Raw genomic sequence first — 23,582 nt, 5'->3', positions numbered from 1 at the left:
CAGATAGGCTCATGGTATTAACTATACAGTACCACTTTGCATAGTATTATATGTGTCCTTGAATCTAATTCAGTGTCATTGGCTGAACCATGTCCATTAGCCTTGGACATGGTTAGTGCCTGAGCAGAAGAAGAGAATGAGAGAGGAAAAGGAAGAAAAGATGGGAGAATGAACAGAAAAAGGTCAAGGAAGAGATTTATGTGATATGAAGCCATCAAGCCAGTAAGTAACAGAAGCTCCATTTGTCAGAATCATCTAGCATTGCACTGGCATCAGTCAGCAAATGTTGATGTCTGCCGCAGATCTCCTTAGCCATATGAGTTTACTGCATGGTGCAGTAGCAGTTTCTAGTTTGCCAACAGCATCCTCTATCAAACCCCTATCTTTCTTACCCTCTGCCTGAGGGCTTTCTCCAGTATGAGGAAGCACACCCTCCTGCAGGCAGTGTGTATGGGCAACACTTACCACAGGGACGGGAGTTGGTAGATAAATGCTGCAGCCCATGTGGCCTCTAGTGGAATGTTTCTCAGGTGAGTTCCATATGATTTATCAGAGGAATTGAGCTACAGTTGCTCACAGAGGTGATCCACTCATTTACTCACGAATTCATTGGCATCTCTTTCTGGCTCACTTTCCCCACTCACTCAAGTTTGCTTCCCAAGAGAACCTCTCAACCTACCAGAACTCAGTTTTTATGTCCGAATCTGCATCTGGGGCAACACAAACCAAGACACCTTGTTTAAGCCATTTGCAAGTAATTTACCACTTAAAGAAACATAATGTAAATATTAAAATACAAAAACATAAAATGGGGTTTTTAAAGGAAATAAACAATTTGGAGATACTCAACTCAACAAAATCATTTGTTTGTGTTATATGCATCTGTTTAAATATCATGCTGAGATTTTGCAGAAACTACTTTAGTTTCTATGGGAAGATAAAAAAGAACTGAATTATTGCATTCAGGTCTTTAAAATTCTCTTGCATTTATATTCCAACTCTGGCTTATTAAAGGGGTCTGTGCTCCGTTAACATACACATGCGCTTACTATATAAACAGCTTAACTAGACATCTGCATTGACTGCATATAAGAGGCAGTTAACTTTTTGCCTTGTTTCTGTTCAACGATCTTGATATTTTAGTCTGCTGGCCAGATGAAACAAGATTGGTTTTTGGGTACCAGATGTGTCACAATTTGGGTTTGAATTTTGCAGGTGCTCCCCCCAGCTGGGAAGATGGAAGTTTGCCATCTTTTAGAGATGATGATTTGGGATAGAAATATAACTGTGTTAAAAATAATTCAACATATTAATAGAGGGCCTTGTCCCTTGTGGGCTTCTTATGCATAACATATGAGCAGACCAGCAGCTGTTCTATATTTTAAAAGGAGCGTTAGAAAGTTAGAAGCATACATAACTATTCAAAACACAAGCAACTGCTTGAAGTCATGGAAACAAGATTCAACAATAAACTTTTATTTGTGAAGCTTCCCCAAAAATAATAATCCCACTGGGCTGTGTTCAGGTGGCCTTAGGGTACTGAACAATCTTTCCATTTCCATCATTTGAATTCACTAAAGCATCTCCCTTGTAAATGAAGAGTGGTAGAAATTAGTACATGTACTAGATATGGGGATTGGTTTCTAGCTGATTTCTACTCTTCAATACTTATATTTTAAAATTATAATTTAAAAAATACCTATGTATTTTTGCCATTTTCACATGTGCAAGAACCTAAAACCCCATTGAGGACTGAGTTCTTAATAGTGTCATATCTTGTCTTACTCTAGGCCTCTAAAACAGAAGCTGTTAGCTGATGATGTTCCTTGTACATATTTGCACCTTCGAAAATCACCTAATGAATGTTAACCAGTGTCAAGGAACGGCAATGTTCTTTACCCTTGGCTTTATAATAATCCTTACAGCAGGAAGGACGCTGTATGCTTTTTTGTCCAGCTCTTGGACCAGGGGAGTGTTAGACTCATTCTATCTTCACCACTGTGTTAGGCCGCCCTTGCATTGCTATAAATAAATACCTGAACTGGGTAATTTATAAAGAAAAGAGGATTAATTGGTTCATGATTCTGCAGGCTATACGGGTAATGTGATACCACCGTCTGCTTCTGGTGAAGACCTCCAGAAGCTTACAATCATGGTGGAAAGCGAAGCAGGGAAGTAGGTATATCACATGGCCAGAACAGGAGCAAGGGAAAGGAGGAGGAGCCAGACTTCTTTAAATAACCAGCTCTCATGTGAATGTGTTCCTGCAGGGAGGGCACCAAGCCAGTCATGAGGGACCCACCCCATGACCCAAACACTTTCCACCAGGCCCCACCTCCAACATTGGAGGTCACATTGCAACATGAGATTTGGAGGGGAGAAACATCCAAACCATATCAATCACTATTGCTCTCAAAGCTCCCCATTATTGGTAGAGATCCATCTGGATCTCTACTAATGGCCTCTTTTCTTCTGGAAACTGCTGTCCTCTCAACTATAGTGAGGTCTACATGACTGGTGTTTGCATTTCAGTTTCCAGAATTCAGGAGTATTTTGGGTAACACAATTACTTCTGCCTGTCTGGAGTTAAAGAGAACAATAAACTACAGTCCAAGAAGGTTATAAGAATCAGGTTGGTGGTATCTATGTTATTTCAATCCGATTGCATGTGAAAGCAGCGATGAAAAAGTCATGCAGCCAGAAAGGCTGGCCCATGATGTGGAGTGGACACTGTTCAAGAAGGGGTTTAAAAGGAAAGAGATTGCTTGTTGGTGTTGAAATTTGGAGTATGGCCAATGAAAAGAGCCCTAATCTAAGTCATAAGAACTGCATTCTAGGCATAGCACTCTTGCTCAACAAACTGCGATGTTGTGCAAGTCTTAAAAATAAGAGATTTTTTACAGGATGGTATCTAAGTTCTAGAATCCTATTATTATTAAAAATAAGGGTATGAAATAGGAGATATTTTATATTTGGAGGAGATGGAGATTGCCAGTTGTTAAAGAAACTACTTAAGAGGGAAATTTGGCAGCTGAAGTTAAATTATTCTCTTTTAGAGAGCTTAACAACCAAGAGGTCTTTCCTAACCACTGTAAAAAAATAACTGTGTCCAGTCAGAGAGCATGGAAGTCTCAGAGCCCAGGCCACAGGTATTACAACAGTGAAGTGTTGGAAACATCTACGTCAGTCCTCATTACTGAGGCTCACTGAGTAAAAACATAGGCATTTCCCTGAAAGCATGTTTGGAAGTGTGGGAACTCATGACTGGCCATTTTTTCCACTGGTGAAATAAGGTAAAATGACTTCCAGTTTAACATGAGTAATCAGATTGCAATTAGTTTCAGTGGAAAGGAACAAAAACATGCATAAGAGTGAATACTAAAAGTAATTGTTGTTTGAATTGCAATTTAAAAAACATAGTTAAATTGGATTATTTCTTATGTGCTCAGCGTTAATAATGAGACCATAAAGTGAAGATATGTTTTTTTTGGTGGGCACTATTCATTTTTTTCTTCCACCAATGATAATGCTTTCTAATAGTCACTGCGTACAAAGAAGACTCAGATGCTTTCAAAGATTTGGCAAATAGAGCTAACTCTTCTTTCAATGGTGCATTCCTGGGAGATATATAGATATAGATATAGATAAATTTTTTTCCTGAGACAGGGTCTTGCTCTGTTGCCCAGGCTGGAGCGCAGTGGTGTACTCACAGCTCACTGCAACCTCTACCTCCTGGGTTCAAATAATCCACCCACCTCAGCCTCCCAAGTAGCTAGGACTACAGGAACATGCCACCACACCTCAGTAATATTTGTATGTTTTTGTAGAGATGGGGTTTCGCTATGTTGTCCATGCTGGTCTTGAACTCCTGGCTCAAGTGATCCACCTGCATTGGCCTCCCAAAGTGATAGGATTACAGGTGGGAGCCACCACACCTGGTTTTCAAAGCTGGAGGAACACCTTGTTTCAATATCCCACTTTTATAGATGAAACCAAGCAAGGTACTGAGAAGCTAAGTGACTTCCCCAAGATCTCTTGGCTGGTTATTTTAGAATCAAGACTAAATAGACTCTTGGGTCTTCTATACCATCACACTATTAGACATTGGAAGGAATTACTTTAGAATTTTCTCAATAAATGCTGAGACAATTATGATAATAAATGACTGTGACAATAAATTATTTCCATAATTTTCATCTATGGGAGCAGGCTTAAATCAGTGATTTTCATGGAGGGAAGGAAAGAATCGTGTGTAGTTTGAAAACAGCAGAATTTTGTCCTACTGCTTTGATTTGTTTTTAGACATGATATTTATTTTCAATTTCAAATTAAGAGAGCATGAGATATTTACGTTTATTGAGGATGATTGCACCTATAAAGGAACTCATGTATTAGCTTCTCAAAGCTTTTTCCAGGTTTTTGCTTCCATGAATTAAAACAATTTTTTTAAACTTGCTATTCTTTTTAGTCAAAGGCCAAACTAAAAATGGGTGAATTTAGGCTGTGAAACTAGTGGATGAATAGTCTAGGAAACAGTTTCTTTTTGACACCCAAGATTGAAAAACAATAATCACAGGTATAAACAGCTTATCAGCTGATGTTCATTAACTGATGAATAAACAAAGTGCGATAGATCTATGCAATGGAATATTATTCAGTTGGAAAAAGAAATGAAGTACTGACACATGCTATAACATGGCTAAACCTTGAAAACATGCTGAGTGAAAGAAGCCAGACACAAAAGGCCACATATTATTGTATGATCTTATTTATATACAACGTCCGGAATAGGCAAATCCATAGAAAGTAGATTAATGTTGACTCCCAGAGGGGCTTATGGGAAGGGGAAATGGGAGTGACTGTTAACAGGTATGGGGTTTATTTTTGAGTGATGAAATGTTATGGAACTAGATCAGTGGTCCCCAGCCTTTTTGGCACCAGGTTTGGTGGAAGACAATTTTTCCATGGGTGGGGATAGTGGGGGATGAGGGTGGGGAGGGGTGAGGGGATGGTTTGGGGATGAAACTGTTCCACCTCAGACCTCAGATTACCAGGCATTACATTCTCATAAGGAGCACACAACCTAGATCCCTTGCATGCACAATAGGGTTCATGCTTCTATGAGAATCTAATGCTGGGATGATCTGCCAGAAGGCAGAGCTCAGGTGGTAATGCTCGTCCACCACTCACCTCCTGCTGTGCAGCCCAGTTCCTAACAGGCCATGGACAGGTACCAGTCTGCAGCCCAGTTGTTGGGGGAGTGGTTGGGGGCCCCTGAACTAGATAGTGACGATATTTGCTCAACACTCTGAGTGTACTCCATGCCACTGAACTGTACACTTTAAAATGTCTAAAATGGTGAATTTTATCACAACAGAACAAAGAAATTGCCTCAGTGAAACTTCAGTATCAACCCTCTTCCTTGTGTCTGTAATTTGTGGGTAGGACTAGGCTTTGGGATAAAAGGGCAAACATCTTGTCTGCAGTTAATGGCTTCCGCAGGCCCAGAATAAATATATATATATATATATATATATATATATATATATATATATATATATATATATATATTTGGAGGTAGAAAATTGAGGGCCAGGGCTTAGCATAAACATTTCAGAGATTCCTGTTTCTTCTACAATTCCCTGGGGAGCCATAGACAAGACCGGTTTTCTTGTTTAAGAGGGAAAAATGTGTTGGAAGAAGGTCTTAGGCTTTTTTTCTTTAACTGTTGCTATTCCCAACTCTCACTTGAGAGCTGTTTTTGTATGTAGGAAAATCACTAGATTGATTAAAAATGGAAACATTTAGATCAAGCTGTAATTTATCTTGACTGTAAGCAATCATGTAGACAGGGTAAGAGGAATGAACTCAACAGTCTTGCTGTGTTGTGGCTGGTGGTTGACTCTGCTTCTGTGCTGTCCCTTGGTCAGATCTGTTCTCTCTCCACTCTTTCTGTGCCCCTTTAACCTTTAAGAGCCCATCCCCTACTCTCACAGAAGGAGTTTGTGTTTTGTTCCTTGGGCTTTTGCTGAACTTTCTTTTTGGCAATTTCTGCACATGAGTCAACTCTTTGAGAGGTATTTGTTTTAGCAGCAAGATTACCTGGTGACAGAGGTTATGCATATATGCTGTGAAACTAGACTTAAGAAAAAGTTGGCTGTTTTGTGGCATGATTTTAACTGTATTTTTGCTTCCTCATCTCCCAGTTTATTTATTAAAAAAAAAACCTAATGGTAGTTCTTGCGCTGGCACTTATAACTGATGTTTATCCCAGATATAAAAATTATATTGGGGGCTACTGACTACACTGAAAAACCTCCAAAGATAGAGTGATCTTCTAAAGGAATATTTATTTTTATTTAAAAATATGATACATCAAAGTAAAGCAGTGACATTTTAAACAAGGAGACGTATAAAATATTCCATAGAATTGGGTAGGAGGGTAATTTGCTTAAGTTCACTGTCACTCTGGATGCCAGGAATAAAAACCATCATCATTTTCTTCCTCTGTGAGCATCAAGTACGAAGATGAGAAATTTTAGTTATAAATTAGTGAAGTGTTAGGATTTAAATTTTACTTAGAAATTAAAACTTCTCCAGTGAAATACCTTTTATCCATTTTGTTCTGCATCTTGTGGAAGTCCTGAATTCAGGGATGTTATTATATTTTCCGAGTTTGCTTCTTCAGGTCAGTTCCAATGTGGTTTAGAAGGCATTTATTTTCTCATATCCTCCCCATAGATTTCTCAATAGTATAATTTTCTAGGGGATATCTGGTTCATTTTGGGAATTCTGGAAAATTTTGCTTACTGTTTTTTACAAAATATTCACAATCTAAAATTTCTGACAAAATTAAAAATACCCTACAGAAACCAGCATATTGTACAGCAATGATTTATTACTATATAATAAACAACCACCTTTAGGCTGGATATGAAAATAAAAACCAACACAAATATGGCAGATCCCCATTTTCTAAAGAAATATATCTTTATTGACCTTTTCCATTTTCTTACAAAGCAGTTAAAAACTCATTCTTACCCTTGCATGCTATTCAATGGTTATGATGGCTGCCTCCTTATGAGACTGTTAGTGGAGCTCTAGTAAGTTTCCTTAAGCACCACAGAAGATCATCATTGCTTGGTCCCACTTTTATAGGAAAGAATCCAAGTTTCACCAGATAGTGTATACTTAGCTCTCTTGAAGAAGACCAGTTTAGTGGATTAATGTCTAATTTACATACAGTAATAAAGACAAACTTTGAATCTTTACATATTAAATGCCCACTTTATACCATGGTGTAATTGTTTGAATTATGGGTGAGTGTACAGTATAGAGATGTAGATGCACTAGATATATCTATAAATAAAATAGTGCTTTAAGGTAACAATATTCTTTGGCTGACTTAAATGCCTGTGGTTGACTCTTAGAAAAGACTAAAATGAAAATGGCCCCACTATTATTGTCAATCTTAACACAGAGCTTGTGCGGAAGGTCCCTATACTGCTGACTGTCAGCATCTCCAGGTCCACGATATGTTCTCTTGGTCCTGATAATGACTTCACGAGCACAAGCATTGCACTTACAGGACTTGTTTGCTAAAATAAAAGAAAATAGAGAAAGGAAGAGAATAATTTTCTTGGATTGGAGTTTCTATGCTTTGTTAGTATGCCTCCTATAAGAATTAGGGGGAGAATTTTGAAGGTGGTATAAAAGAGCCACTACTTGGTCCCTTCTTGGTTTCAACTCTTCTTGGCTCTTATCCCTTGTCTAATACAGTCATTAGCTCCAAGTTTCAAGGACTTGCTTTTTTTTTTTTTTTTTAAATAGTTCTTTGTTTTTGATTCCTCCCTCTCTGTTAACATTTTTCTTCACTTTTATTGAGTAGTTGTGGACTTTACAGAGACTAGAGCTTAAGTGAGAATCTGATAATTTCTAAACTTGTAAACAAAGCTGTCACTTTTCATTTTCTCAACATTGTGCATCTGTTTACATTCTAGTAAGCAAAGAGAAATGGAAACAGTTTTTCAACAGAATATGGTAAATGCTAAGATATATGAGGTTATGCAGGGTACGTATGAAGATACATAAAGGTGTATGTATAAAGGGAAGAAAAGGAAGAGCCCTGAAGCACTGAGGGAAAGCTTTTGAATGCCTGATGAGAGTCACCAGGCATAAATGAAAGTTTTGTAAAGTAATATGTTCAGAAGAACTGGGTGCAGTTTCATTTTGATGAATAATGTGATGGGCTCTTGTGAGTGGAGGGAGATGAGGTTGGAGAGGCAGGTAAGTGGACGTGTGAGTTTGAATGCCAAGGGATAGAGTCATGGATTAGGATTTAGCAGTCACCTCAATGGGTGGACATTAAACCAAGGGAGAGAATGCTTTGGTTAGGGCTACTTGTTATATACTCATGAGCAGCTTGCAACCCTCTGCTGCAGCAGTCAGCATCTTTCTGATCACTTGTTCAATGTCTTGACTACAAGCTCCACGGGGGCAGGAACTGGTTTGGCTTTATTCATTGTCGTGTCTCCAGGATCTTCCACGGTGCATACCTCTTGTAAACAATAGTTGTAGGTAATAATAACACCTTGAAGGTGTTGATTGAATTAATTTATTCATTTAAATTTTATTTTAGCATCTGGTATGTGCCAGGTACCATTCTATGTGCTGAGGATAGAATAGTGAACCGACAGGTGTAGTCTCTGCTCTCATTATGCTCATATTCTAGTGGATGACATAGTTCAGTGAATACTAGACTAGGTAGTGATAGGGCTATGAAGAATAATAGTAAGGCTCAGTAAGGGAGCAGAGACACTGGGGCAGTGTGGGGGATGTTGGATATTCAACCTTCAATTTCATGTACTTTCTTTACAGTACGTTCTCTTTTCCAGGGAAGATGGTTTTCTCAGTATTTTCTCAAAAGGAATATAAATAAAATTTTATATTCCACATATCCTTTCAAGAATCAGGCTGACTCGTGACTATCAAGAAACCTTCTTTGACAGCCCACATTGATTTTTTGATGTATCTGGACCATGGAATTAAGCACAAAATTGCCCCACTTCTATTTTCATAGATGTTAACTTTTTCTACACAATAATATTTAAAGCTCCTTGAAATCAGAAAATGTGCATTACATGTCCTTTTAATTCCTCATGACACCTAGCATAGAGCTGAGCATGTAGTAGGTGCTTAATTAACCTAATTAATTAACCTAACTAACCTGCTGTTGATTTTCATGCGTTTCAATGCCCTCTGCACAAGTAGAATTTTAGTGGAGAAACTCTGTAGGATTTGATCCAAGTACTTTTTGAATTATGTGATAAGAAATAGTCTTGAAATGTCTATTTTTATTATTTTAAATAATTTTCTTTCAAATAATTTAACATTAACTCTGGAACTATCAAAATTGGCAATGTTTTCTATCAGTCATGAGAATAAGGATTTCACTGGAGAAAAACACTGTATTTTGATTTGAAAATATGAAGTCGGTAAATGCACTGATATGAATAATAAATAACTGTAAAAGTGCCATGTTTAATTGCAAAGAAAAAACATGTTGGAACTTTGTTTCACTCTTTGATTATTCTGCTAGAAAATTTTATTTTCTTACATTATGGCTAAAAGTTCAAAATAGAAAATTATTTTTAAAGATTTTGTTATTTAAAAATAATGTTATTTGTTTAGGCTAGAATTAGTTAATTGGTAGTATCTGAATTGTGTAAAATTCATTCAGTGGAAATTTCTTACAAATATCAAGAATATGTCAAATTTAAAATATCAAATGTTAAAGAACTATATTCTTTTTTATTCGAAAAAATAATTGTAATAGATTGCATTTTGCATTGGGTCTTTCTTTTCAGAAGTTGGTCATGAGAAATTAATCATTTTCTAATATACTGGCAAAGAAATAATATCACATAACTCTGGAGCTATATGGGAAATTAATATATCAAAAAACAGGATAAATGGGTAAACATTAAAAATCTGTAAACTGTACCACAAGGATGAATTTCCCAATTTAATTCATATTCTCAAAATGAAATATTGGCTTTAAAATTTGATTAAAAATAAAGAGTGCCCAAAGGAGTTTTGAGAAAATTGTAACTGGATGAATAACATCATTAGCATGAAACAGTTACCGTAACTCTGCAAACTGCTTGGTAGGGTGCCATCATTTTCACATGAAGTGGTGAGCCGTATTTAAAATATGTCCAAATTTTAACCTAAAATGAACTTGCTGAGATTTTGTAGGGAGACTGGAAGGCTGAGGCTTTGGGGTCAGGGAGACCAGCTCAGAAGCCACTGAAGGGATCATGGAAGTGACGGGAGCCAGTTTATAGGAAGAGAGATAGGGATGTGAGGAAGCAAAGATAACCCAGGAGACAGTGTGAAGAGGGAAATGGCAGAATTCAGAAAGTAGATTTCACACAGGCAATGAAAGATAGCGAGATGACTCCATACTGCCAGCCCAGAAGTTGGCAAGAATGGTACAACTACTGACACATACTGTGCAGGGAGGTGGGGTCACTTCTCACATACTTACAGGTTTTAGTTTCGGTGTGAACACAAACTGTCTTGTGAATGTAACAATGATGAATTCATGATGTCTGAAAAACTCTTTAGGAGCTCCAGGAATTATTTTGGGTTTGAATTATATGTATGTCTATGTATAATTAATTAACCATCAATGATTAGTGATACCTACTTGGGGGGTATGTTGGGGGGGGCAGAGGCGGGGGGATGGGAGGCTTGTATTTTCGTGGTCACACACAACTCTATCAGAGTCTGCCAAACTTAATATTTGAGTGATTTCAGGGATGCTACTTAATCTTTCTGCATCTCACTTTTCTCCTCTGTAAAAAATGGAGACGAATATTAATATCTATCTGGCAGTGTTACCAAGAGGAATAAATGAAATAATGTAGCTGGAAGGCCTTACACAATGCCTACACATAAGACGCTTTAAATGTTTGCTTTCCTTCCACATGTGGATACCACACAACAACAACAACAACAACAACAAACTCCCATCTTTCTCAATAGTTAAGGCTGCCTTCGGGATACTTACTCGTAGGTAGAACTCTCCATTTTCATTTCCAGATTTAATCCGAAAAGTATTGATGGTGTTGGCATAAATAGTTGTGGCCTGTATCTGGAAGATGTCTGATGGCACAGACCTATCAGATCGGATGCTCATGTATTTGTAGACTATTGACTGGGGCAGTTCTCGGCACATGGCATTTGAGACTGGGCAAACACATCGGCTGCAGAGACAAACAAAAGTATTCAGCAGTTTGGCTTGGTAAGACCAGAAAATCCTCACTTTCAAAAGTTCTGATTTTTCTTACTTCTCTGGTGTTAGAATGTAGGGATCTTGACAAGGATTTCGTGGATAACAACGGAAGCCGCCATGATAATTCCAACACATTTCATCCTCCCGGCATTCATTTGTGGTCTCACACTCATTTATATCTGTAGAGATGTAGGGTCAAAGAGTTTACTAACTAAACTAATGAACTGATCTAATTAAATCATATAACTGGCAGATTCTGTTTGCAAGGAAGGAGGTGTGAGAGCATCTGGACTGTGTTCAACCTGCTTTTAGACACAAGACTGGGTGTTCATTGTATTGAATTCAGGACAGACAGAGCTGAGACATTCTAGGCAGATTAATAGGTGTCATTTCATGATATTTTATCAAGCACCTATTGTTCATCTGTTGAATTCAAACCCCAATGTTAACCACTGACTCTGCCTATATAAAAGTTAAACACCAGTTCTTGTCCTCAGGGACATTATAATTGAGGGAATGTGTATATGGTTACTTAGAAAGTAAAATGGAATTAAGTAAGAGATAGATAAGTATACTGGGGCATGTGGAGCAGAGTTGGGTAATTTTGCCAGGGGGATTAGGGAAGGCTGAAGGAAGGAAGAGGCATCTCAACGTGGCCTTGAAGGGTGGTGGTTAGATGGAGTTTTCATGGCTGGGGCAGGGAAGGCTTTCCAAGCTGAGAAATCAGGAAGCATAAACTATGGAGGGCAGCTTATCATCTCTTTCAGGAACTTGGGAGAAAGGAAAAGGCTAGAAATGTGGTTTCAGTAAGCTGAAGCATGCTGGGAGTGGATTATACTGTCCAGAGGAAGCACAGCACAAGAAGTGAAACTATGAAGTGTTCCACCTCATAGAGCATAGCAATTTTAGGACTGTAAGGAAAAAGAGGAAGTTAAGGAAGAGGCTGTCAGTGCAGGGAGACAACCCAGGAAAAGGCAATGCCAAAGAAGTCAGAGGGAGAGAGAATCCTGGGAAGAAGGGTTGTGTTTACCTCAGGCTGGACAAAGATTGACTTTAAATTTGGGAATCAGAAGCCTCCAGATGACATCTGAGAGAACAGTTTTACTAGAGAGCCATTACATTTATAACAACAACAACAACAATAAAAATAAAATTAATATCTACATCTCTATGTCTGTCTCCCTTTACATTTGAATAGTGATTTATATTTTATTCAATGTAAACTTTTTCTGAATCATTCCTTCTCCACAATGAGATATTTTTATTCATGAATTTACTCATTCCATAAGTAATTTACTGAATCCTTGCTGTAAGCCAAGCATGGGCTAGGTGCTGGGATATGATCTCTTTTGAATTCTCATACCCGGTGTTCTTTTTTAAGGGCCTTTATTGCTTTCTGCTTTGCATTATTACAATCTGCATGTCTAGCTTAACCCTTCTATTAGCTTGTAAACTCCTTGAGGGCAAGGGTTATTGTACCCATCTTTTAATCCTTTCATCACCTAGCATTAATGCAATAGAGCATCTGGCTTTTAAGAAATATTAAATTGAACTAAGTTGCTCTTCACACAAACTGTGTGGAGGTAGGTGAGAAAGATATTTCCACTTGATATGGATGAAAAACAAAGAAGGGTTTAGTGGCTCATTCAAGTTCATATACTCTAAATAATTCATGCCTTGACTTTGGAGGAAAAAAAAAGTATTTTAGCTTCCAAACTGGCTAAAGTTATCTGGAACTCAAGAACAGACTGGGAAAGCTAGGTAGTCTCCAAGAGACAGTTACAAAAAGTGTCTTCTTGGGCTGGCTATGGCTGAAGAAAGAAAACTTAGATTCTTCAAATGTAATCACAACTGACTTATCCTTTCAGTATTTTCCACTTTTTTGAAAAATAAAGATGCTGTTTAGGTACAGGTAAAACTAAAACTTATTTGTTATATGGAGTCCAACAGAAGCAAAAGACAACCTTATAATTTCATTTATTACTTCCATTAATGTACAGCCTAGCATAATCATCACCTTAATCATTCTGGAAGATTTTTCAGAAATTAATACTCTCAAAATATTTGATGAGTGTGTGTCTATGTGTATGTGTATTCTTTTGTCTCTCTGTCTCTCTCTCCACACACACACACACACACACACACACACACACAGTTTTCATTTGTATAGGCCTGTGAAATGAGAACAGTTATTTCATCCACAAAATAAGTCTTTTAGAGAAAGTTAAGAATCCAAAACTTTCAATTTCATTTTATTCCTGTGGACAAGGCTCAGAAGGAATGATTTCCGTAGGAGAAAGCAATTGCTTTATACTTTAGAAGAATGCTAAGTCTTTTTCACAAAAAGTGTTTTGGCTTAACCAAACATTCTGAAGCTGCATATCTTCAACATATAACATTTAGGAATCCCCCACTTGCAATTTTGGTGCATTTTCCACCTTTAATTACAATAGATATAAATGTTTCCAGATAGATAGGCTAGGCAGGTCGGATCCCACCGTGCATTAATCTGCTTCTGTCTTTTGCTGAGCATCAAATCAATTTTTGATCAGAAACACATAGATATTTGTTTGAAGGACTCCAGAGAAATTTGTTAAGACATTCCACTAGCTAACATTTTCTTGCATGTAATATGCATGTTGAAAGTCTCAATTAGGGTTCAGTAAGTAAAATCATTGGAATGCAATGTTTTCCCATAATTAACATTTATAAAGTCTCTAGTAACCTGGAAAGGGTTATAAAGATGTTCATTGTGCAATGAACTACATTCTGATTATGCTCATACTCAGTGGTTGGAGTCTAGTTGAAAAATTGTGTGCCTATTATAAAATCCCAGGTAATGGATTTCCTCTAAGTTAATATTTTCCTGTAAAATCATGATATAGACTGAGAATCCCCAGTGTCTCCTTTCCTTGATCTTTCTTTTCTTAACAGGATCTTTATTGTCCTTGTGTGCCTTCACTCCAAATCTGATTAAAAAGGACTCTCTACAGAAGATGTACTACTGGTCACTTACATTGGTAAGTAAATTTCATAAAAACACCTTGACCTGTACAAGCTTTATAGTTTACAAATTATTTTTATGTATGTTATTCCACTAAATTCCCACAACTCCCTTTTCCAAATGAGGAAGCTGAGGCTCAGAGTAGTTTGATAATTTGTTCAAGATTGTGCAGACCGAATACAGTGGAGCTGGGATTCAAACAGGTTTTCTGTCAAGTTTGGTCATTTTTCATTCTTTTGTTGCTTTGTGTAAATTTAAGTGTTTGTACTAGCTTTTCCAGGATTTTCTTCGTTTTTGGTTTTATCTGACAGTCCTTTCCCTGTTAAGAAAATTTTCAACTACATGCAACATTGGAGGTAGGGTCTTTTTTTTTTTTAGATCTTCCTGAGAAACTCTGAAATCATACCATTGTGGGGAGCTGCCTCTTCCACTTACGTATAGGTGTGAAGATCATCTGAATGTTTATTTTGAAACTGGACCCAAGGTCATTAGCTATTTTGGGGCTAGTAGTTTTCTCTAAAATATTCAAGTATATTTTACAACATATTAGGCTGACTTTTCTCAGCACCTACATTCTTACGCAATTTATAATCCTTGTGTTTTAGAGAGCTAAGACTGGATGGAGGTATGTTTAACTCACATATTGAGCTTATGCTCTAAACTCAAACTCACAGGTGAAACATTTTAATAACTGAATCTTTTCCAGTGGATGATTTGAAGATGTATCTCAAAGAGATTATGTAGGTTACATAGAATACATATCAATATTTTATTAAAATTATTTATCTTTTAAGGACGAAAAATGTCGGCATTAGCATAGAATCACCTCTTTATGAGATGTATATATTTTATGATGAACAGGGGAAAAAAGAGCTTAAATTGTATATTGAAAGTGGGAAAAATGAAAGTCTATAGGAGAATCCTATAACTTCCTCTTGTCTCTTTCCTGGTTAAAACTAAATACCTAACATATGAAAAAAAAAAATAAACTTACCTTGACATGTTCTACTTCTCACCACTTGGTATCCCTGGGGGCACATACATGAGAATTTCCCAGGTTCATTGACACATTGATATTGACACAGGTAGCTTGAGGTTCTGCATTCATCAATGTCTGTTGAATTAGACAAGAGAAAGGACACAGAGTTGAAAAGTTTGTGCACCACTACTTTGGATATATATATATATATATATATATATATATATATATAATGTAAGATTTAAAATATCTATATTAAAATAATTATATATAATTAAAATTATTTATATTTTAAGGAGGAAAAATTATATCTATCTATCTATATATATAAAGAGATCTGGCTTCTTGTCCTATTCCTGCTACTGTGTGACTTGGGCACATTTCTTAAGTTGCCTGGGTTTCATATATATATATACACACACACACACACACACACACACACACACACACACACATATATATATATATTTTTTTGTTCTGCTCAACAGTCCAGAGGAAGTAATACACTTTTGAGGTGAGCTAAAGAGAGTAAAAGTATTGCAAATTCTGAAATAGAAATACAAAACTTTATAAGCAGCTAAAAGGCAAATTCTAACAATATCAGCTTATTTCCCTCTATGACTTCATAGCACAAAATTTTTTCTTATCATGACTTTTACTGAATCATTGCTGACAATTTGGCTAATCCTGGACCTAACTACACTACTGAATGAATTGGCTTGTGGTTGACAGCCTTCATTTTGGACTCTGCAGACCCATCCAGGATGCAGAGTTCATGTTTGTCTTCTCAGAAATTGGGTGACTTTGAAGCCAAGTTCATTTGAGCTTTGAATGCCAAGTCCCCTAACCTGTGCAAGCTTCCAGAATGACAGCTTGGCAGGATCTGGCTTTCAGGGGAAGAATGCTTTGCATTTCTGAATAGTGAGGTCCCTACAGTTTACTCAGAAGGGCAGAGGCAGCTGTCCTGAGGTAGCCTCTTTCAGTTTTGAGTGTAATGGCATGATGTGAGGCCTCTCTCGGTGGGGTTTGAGCTTTGTGTAAAGCTGAGTGAACCGTGAGGAGGTCAGGGACATCAAGTGTCTGTGGCATCCCCCTCAGGATGTCTAATGCCTTTTGAATTATATAACGAAATGTGCACATGCAATGGACCCTGAAGGTCATGAATCTAGTTAAATGGCCCTCCTCTTGTTCATGTGGAAAGTGAAACCCAGGCAACTCAAGAAATGTGCCCAAGTCACACAGTAGCAGGAATAGAACCAGAAACCAGATCTCCTGATTTTTATTTTAATGTTTTGACATGCACTTGGCTATTCTGAAACTTAAATGTGCACACCAGTCACCTGCAGTTTTTGTTGAATGTAGATTCAGACTCAGGAGGTCTGGGTTGCAGCCTGAGATTCTGCATTTCTCATAAGCTCCCAGGAGGTGCTGACATACCTGGTCACTGGATAACACACTGAGACGCAACATGCTAGAGCACCCTTTCTAATTATTAGAGCCAGCCTGCACCTAATATTTCAGTTATTTTTATTTCTTTTCCTTTTTCTTGGCAACACTCTAAAAAGGCAATGTAACAACTGAACTACATTAACTGGATTTTAGAACAGAATTCCCATGGGTAAGCATTTGTTTTCATAAACGGGTACATAATCAGATAAAACAACAGCAGTCACAGGAATTGGACTTTATTCCATACTATCTGGGAAGAGTTTTACCTTCACAGTTGAGCCTGTCACTGCTTAGCTCATATCCTTGATTGCACTGACAGATGAATGAACCAAGAATGTTGTAGCACTGCTGAGCACATTGATTGCTGGCATCACATTCATTTATATCTGAAAAAAAGTTTTATATATATATATATGTATATGTATATATATACACACACATATATATATAGACTTTAAACATATCCTTACTCTTTTGTACCTACGTCATCTGCTGACAAGTGAGTAATTCCCTAGCTGAATTATTTGCCCTGCAGAAGCTCACTGGAGAACATCCATTTAGGTTTCATATTTGTTGGAACAACTTCAAACGTCTGTCATATACTTGTTTTGGAAATACCAAAATATTTTTTCTAGGAATGACAGTTAGTTTGATGTTTGATGAATCTTTCCAAAGGAATTTAATGCTTCTAATAAATATACATTCCAGTATCGATTTTCTTTTGTTGTTCAGATACAAAATGCCAATTCTATAAATAATTGATATAAGACACTTATACTGATATGGTCTCTCAGCATGCTGTACTGAAGATTTATCTGTGCTATTTATTACTTTTTAAATGGGTTCTGTTAAATTCCATTACAATTATAACATAAGCCTTTGAGACCCATACGGAGTTTTGCAATGCTCTAAAGCACTGAAAATATTGTGAAAAGGCATTTTTCCTACACTAGATTTTTTCCATGTCATGCCAATCTTTTAATTGTGTGCCGTGACATTGCATTCTGAAAGGGGAGAAGAGGCATGTAAAAATCAGATGCACTTTCAGTGGAAAGTTTATATACTTGAACTTGTAGTAACCCCTTTGGCACTTTCAGCATTATATCACACACTGCTGATTGACTGGTGTATGTATATCAATTGATTTGTAGTTTAAATTTGTTGATCTATCCACAGAGGAGAACTAAAACCAAAGTTAAAAAGTTTTCTGTTCACATCTTGATGTGTTTTAAGACACAGATTGGTTATTATCTTTTAAGCTTTATGATTGCTGAAGGGAAGTCAATGGAAACTATTTACTCAAGAACATAGAAAACTGGAAATACTGCAACATGGCATGGGGTTTCCTTTTGTGAAGACAGAAATCAGCAAGTTCTCAAAAGGCTTACCTACGCAGGTATAGTTGTTTGCTGCCAATTGAAACCCAGGACTGCACTGGCAATAAAATGAGCCTGGTGTATTCACGCATCTTTGGTGGCAATATGGAGGGATGGTACATTCATCTATGTCTAGGTTATCAGGCACACACACAAAGAGAACCAAATTATTGAATTAGCATTCTCTGAAAAGCATTATCTAGAAAACCTATGTAGAGAAAATCTCTTTTTAAAAGTAATAATTTCCTATTTTGTTAAAATTAGGGTATATGTATTTTAAATATACTTTGTATTCTGAGTTAAGAAGTTAAGAACAAAGACTCAATGTTCATGCCATTCAGTGGTAAATAAACTTGGTGGGTGGATTGAGATTTAAAGAAAACAAAATAATTGAGACTATTGCATATATATATAAGATGTCAGTTTGGGGAGCTAAAAGCTTATATATAATTACAGAAGTAAAAAAGAACTACTGAAGTGCATGGTGCAGCACAAAACAAAGAAGAAAGAGTTGTGGGCTGTGCTCAACTGGTGACCTTGGCTAAGTCACTTACGCCTTCAGTATCTTGGTTTTTCTTCTATAAGATGTGGATAGCAAGGCTTGCCATGTGTATCTTAGGACGTTTTTGTGTATCAAATAAAAGAACACTGTGGAAGAATTGGATGCTAAATAAGTTACCTCTTGAGAGTGCTCTTTTGACACTTTGATGAAGTGTTCCAGCCTGTGTCCTTCTCATATAAATATTTTTAACTATAAAATGCTCAACTAAGAACTTGCTAAGTGGGACTAACATCTTAGAAGCATAATAAAATTTCATTAATTCATGATTCTACACTTTGTGACAACTTCAACATGGCATGTGTAATTTAAAACAACCATTATGCATATACAATGTAATGCTATATAGTGACACTGCCTTGTGGTAAAACAAAACAAAACAAAACAAAACAAAACAAACCTTTATGCTGGGCTCTTTTGGTACTTTAATAACTAAAATTAAGTAGTGTGCTCAAGTGGCCTCAGGATAACCTGAGTCTGAATCTTTGTTCTGGCAATTACTAGCTTGGTCTTAACCTCTCGAGGTTGCATTTCCTCTTCTGTAAGTAGAATTATTGGGAGGGTTACAAGACATAATGTAGGCAAAGTTACTGGCACAAAGCAAGTAAACATAAATGGGAGCTAATAAGCTGCAAGATATATTTGATTTAACTTGAATACTGAAATAAATAGTAAGAAGATATTCACATGGCTTTTCCCCTTACTTTGGTTCAGGTGTCCATTCAAATGTCACCTCCTCAGGGTGGCCACCTTTCCCACCAATATCAAATAGGTTCTTCTGCCCTATCTATTCCCTTACCTTGCTTTAGACTTCTTTGTAGTCCTTAACAGTACTCGACATTGTGTTATGTGTTTATTTGCTTCTTGTGTGTTCCCTCACTATAGTGCATGGCATTCTCCCCTTGAGGTGGAGGTAGAGGGTTTTTTGTCTGTTCATTGTTAGATCTGGAATAGGGCCTGGCATAGTAGTAGGTGTTCAATAAACATTATTCGAATAAATCGAAACTTCACACTAATTAAGAGCAATTTTAGCATAGGTGCTTCCTAGTCCTCAGTACTATCATCAGGTGCTAGTATTGATAGCTAATTTGTATGAATGGTATTATACTTTCTAATAGCTCCACCAGGGCTATGAATTTGTAAAATTTGTTTACTACTATCCCAGTGCCTAGAACAATGCTTGTTACACAGTAAGCCCTCAATAACTATTTGGTGAATACGTGATGCATGTCTTCTTAACTAATAAACATTCATTGAACCATTCTTATTTGCTGGTACTGTGTTTGGCACCCCAAGTTTATAATGATAATCAGTATACATGTGTTCTGCCTTGTCTGGTATGAAAGACAGGCATGAAACAAATTATTCCATGGAATGAGAAGATCAACAATAGAAAGGAGTGTATGGGACCCAGGGAGCACCATGCTACTTGAAGTGTGGCCTGCTGACTGCTGCTGGTTCATGGGCTATTTGGACCAGTCTGCAATGAATAAATCCAGAAACTGAGAGTACATGTTTAGAAATAGCAATTTGACATTAGCGCAACATTATTTTTATTGTGCTTTACAGAAGTATTGGTCTGCCGTAGATTGGAAATTTACAAAAAAGTATCCTTCATCATAATTTGAGAAGTACTGGCACAGGGGAGGAGCAACTAATTATATTTGGGTAAATCATAGCAGGCTTCCCAGAGGAAGTGATCCTAAGCTAGGATTTGACAGTGAAATAAGAATTTGCCAGGAGGGAATGTTTTTGTTGTGTAAAGAGCTTGTATAGAGGCACCAAAGTGTAAGTAACACTGTGTGATGTGTGTGGGGAACTGGTGGAATAAAGCTGGGGTGTAATATTTTGTGGTGGGGGAGAGGTGTTTATGCAACAGAACTGGACAATGATCAGATTGAGCAAGACCTTTCATGCTCTGTCGAGGAATGTAGACTTGATTCTCTCAGTGAGGGAAGCAGGAGGGGAAGACACATGATTAGATCTGAGTTTAGGAATATTTCCTCCTACCACATTAAAAGGGCTGTGACCGTATGTTCCATTATCTTTGATTCACCCCACACTAAGTTGGATTAGTTCTTTTTTCTGTACTTTTTATGCCCTCAAATATTTATTTTCCTGTCTAATACAATGGCCAAACTTTGTTATCTCTGGAGTTTTCTACACACTCTTCTTTTAAATCACAGCTTCATTTATAGCAAACCCTGGGCCTTCCTCAGAGGCTGGGCACTAACCCCAGCATCTAGGCACAGCCCTATGGCAGACAGAACTGGGCTGGGGCCCACATGGAACTCAGTGTTGACATGTGAACATCAACAGCTCACATTCTCAGGCGAAAACTGACGCTGGTTGTCTGTCCCCACATCCTCACCCTCTGTTCCTAAGAGGAAATAAGGCTTTTTCACTGATCTGTGGTAAGAGGGGGTATGTAAATAAATGGACAGTCAGAGTTTCATGCCTAGTGCTGGGCCTCATGATTGAGCCCAGAGTACTGTATTTTACTTCACTATCTGCCAGTTGGCTTCCTCATACTTTGATCTTCCATTCACTCAAAACACACGCATAGAGCCTCCATCACATGGTGGGCACACTTCAGGGACTGGGGAGACCACAGTGACACAAGATGACCTGGTCTTGCTGTCAGGGAGCTCACGCTCTTAGGCCCTCCAGCAGAGGCACATGCTGAACTTGGCTTTGTACTCATGGTACCCTACAAAGGCTTGCAGTATAAAGAGCCTTTAATACCCATCTGTTGACTCAGAATACAATGATAGCAAACAGCTTTACTGCACAGGGACAGGCACTATTCTAAGCATTCCCTACATGAGCTCTGGAGGTAGGGCCTAGTATCATCTCCACAGTACAAGTGAACATAGTGAGGCACAGGATTTAAGTAACTTGCTCAAGGTCTCAAAGTGAGCTGGGGTTGGTGCTTGGAATGCATCTCCACCATTTGCTCTATGTGCTGTGCTATGCTATGCTCTGCAGCAGTGAATGGTGAATGAAGCCCACAGTACCAGTGTGTTAGCGCGATGGCCCCCAAAACAGCAAATTTAAATTTTTTTGTGGTTGTTTTTATTGTCCCATTCATACCCCAAATTTCTGCTCTTGCTTCGTCTAACATTTAACCAACACTTTGTTATCCAGAATAGCTCAACCTTTAAGGTTGTTTCTTGTTATTGTGGAAAATGGATTGGTAGTCTATAAAAGAATAACGAATTATTGGCTACCACTCTCCAAAGAAACATGAATGCTTTGATTGGAATGCTTGAGGTTGAAACAGTTAAGGTACTCAAGACAGGACCGTGCTCACTGCACTGTGGTACTTACCTACGCACTGCTCCCCTCGCTTCTGATATCCAGGAGGGCACTGACATGCAAAGGATCCCCGTAAATTGATGCACACTTGGTCTGCTCTACAGTTGTGCGTCCCTGCAGTGCACTCGTCTATGTCTGTCAGAGACACGCAACACAGAAAGAATTGTCAGTTGTGAAGATGTTGATATTTCCTCCCTTTTGCCACTTCTTAAGCTAAATTTTTACTTTATTCTTAAAAGTTTATAATGTTCTTACATTGGAAATGTTTAAAATTATAAATTATTTCAAGTGTTCAGAAAATAAGTTTGCAAATACCAGTGAGTACTGCTCAGATTTAACAAATGCTAACATTTTGTCATGTTGGTCTTGGCTCATTTTGTTTTGTTAAGAAACATTTCAGATACAGCTAAAGCCTCACACCATCCTCATCCCTTGACCCATCAGCTACCACTGTCTCGGTAGGAATGAATCCTTCCCTGAGATGTTTTTGTACTTTTGTTAGACAGGGATGCATCCATTAGAACATATGGTATTGTTTTGTATGTTAAAAATTTTAATAGATTGTATGATACTTGCTTTTCCATCCAATATATTGTATTTGAGATAATTTCCATTGACAAATTTCTAAAAATCTAACCAATAACTGGGTGTAATCAACCTTTAATATTATACGTTCCCTGTAGCTGTTTGTTTTTGCAAACAGCAGGGCAACATGTATGTATAAATCTTTCATTGCAAATTTCAGAATGCAAAGGATTCAATTTGATCATATTCCTCTAGCCTGTGTAGTTTAAAAATCCATATTTTCTCAAAGCAGTGTACTTCTTGGAATAATTTACTAAATGTGCCTTAATGAGTATGCAGGTTACAGTTCTAGAAAAGTAAAAAATGCTCAGTGATAGCATAATGAACTAGTTATAAGAAATTTCTTTCAGATCAAAAGGTGATATAAATTTGTGTGTGTACATTCATATTTACAGTAATTTATAAGTAAAATCTAATTTTGCCTTATCTGTATCACTTTTATATTCATTCGGCTCTCCTATATCATGAAGTTAAGTAGTACCCAAAAAAGGATCATATAATTTCATCATTCTTCAACAACCACTCTAAGCTTCATTAACAATATCATAAAACTTGTGATTCCTAGATGACAATTTTTGTATAAAAACCAAAATACTACCCTGGGTCTACCACAGTGATGATTTAAGACCCCTGAGGCAGATTTCAGGGGTCTTAGATCATCACTGTGGCAGACTCATGGTAGTATGTTGGAAGAAAAAGTAGGGAAAGAATCAATAATAAAAAATTCACCCAATTTCTGTCTTCCCTCTAAGAATCTCTGAGAGTAGACCCTGAGGTTGGTTTGCCTTTCACTTTTCTGTATTTTCAAGGAGGACTGCGCATTTACACTATGCAGTATAATAATATATGAAGTTGAGATTGTAAAAGGGTTGTCCTCAGAAATCAGCTTCACTTAGCTGGGTGTGGAAATGATAAGAGAGATTCTTTCGATAAGAAAGAGGGAGGGGAGATGAAAAATACTTGAGTGATGTATGGCTATTTATTGGATAATAATCTATAAAGCATCCACTTAC

At 37.4% G+C, this 23,582-nt stretch overlaps 1 protein-coding gene across 14 annotated transcripts in view; it reads right to left on the bottom strand.

Annotated features, from left to right (window-relative positions):
* Positions 1–677: 677 nt before the first annotated feature.
* The window catches only part of EFEMP1 (EGF containing fibulin extracellular matrix protein 1), a 63,797-nt gene continuing 40,892 nt past the window's right edge, over positions 678–23,582 (bottom strand). For 9 of the 14 annotated variants that reach the window (XM_063789064.1, XM_016948561.4, XM_016948560.3 and 6 more), the window contains 7 exons: positions 21,997–22,119; positions 18,120–18,239; positions 16,998–17,117; positions 15,298–15,417; positions 11,355–11,478; positions 11,075–11,270; positions 6,968–7,598 (listed from right to left, as the gene is read on the bottom strand). In XM_063789064.1, the coding sequence (XP_063645134.1) occupies positions 7,437–7,598; positions 11,075–11,270; positions 11,355–11,478; positions 15,298–15,417; positions 16,998–17,117; positions 18,120–18,239; positions 21,997–22,119 (965 nt within the window). In that variant the 3' untranslated portion in view covers positions 6,968–7,436. Of the gene's footprint in view, positions 711–6,967; positions 7,599–11,074; positions 11,271–11,354; positions 11,479–15,297; positions 15,418–16,997; positions 17,118–18,119; positions 18,240–21,996; positions 22,120–23,582 lie in introns of those variants that run through there. The other 5 variants (XM_054677893.1, XM_054677888.2, XM_054677889.2 and 2 more) reach the window with 4 other exon arrangements.

Source organism: Pan troglodytes, chromosome 12 (genome assembly GCF_028858775.2).
Source record: "Pan troglodytes isolate AG18354 chromosome 12, NHGRI_mPanTro3-v2.0_pri, whole genome shotgun sequence".
Classification (NCBI taxonomy): domain Eukaryota; kingdom Metazoa; phylum Chordata; class Mammalia; order Primates; family Hominidae; genus Pan; species Pan troglodytes.
The sequence above is the reverse complement of the archived record's forward strand: the minus strand, read 5'-3'. Positions and strand labels throughout refer to the sequence as shown.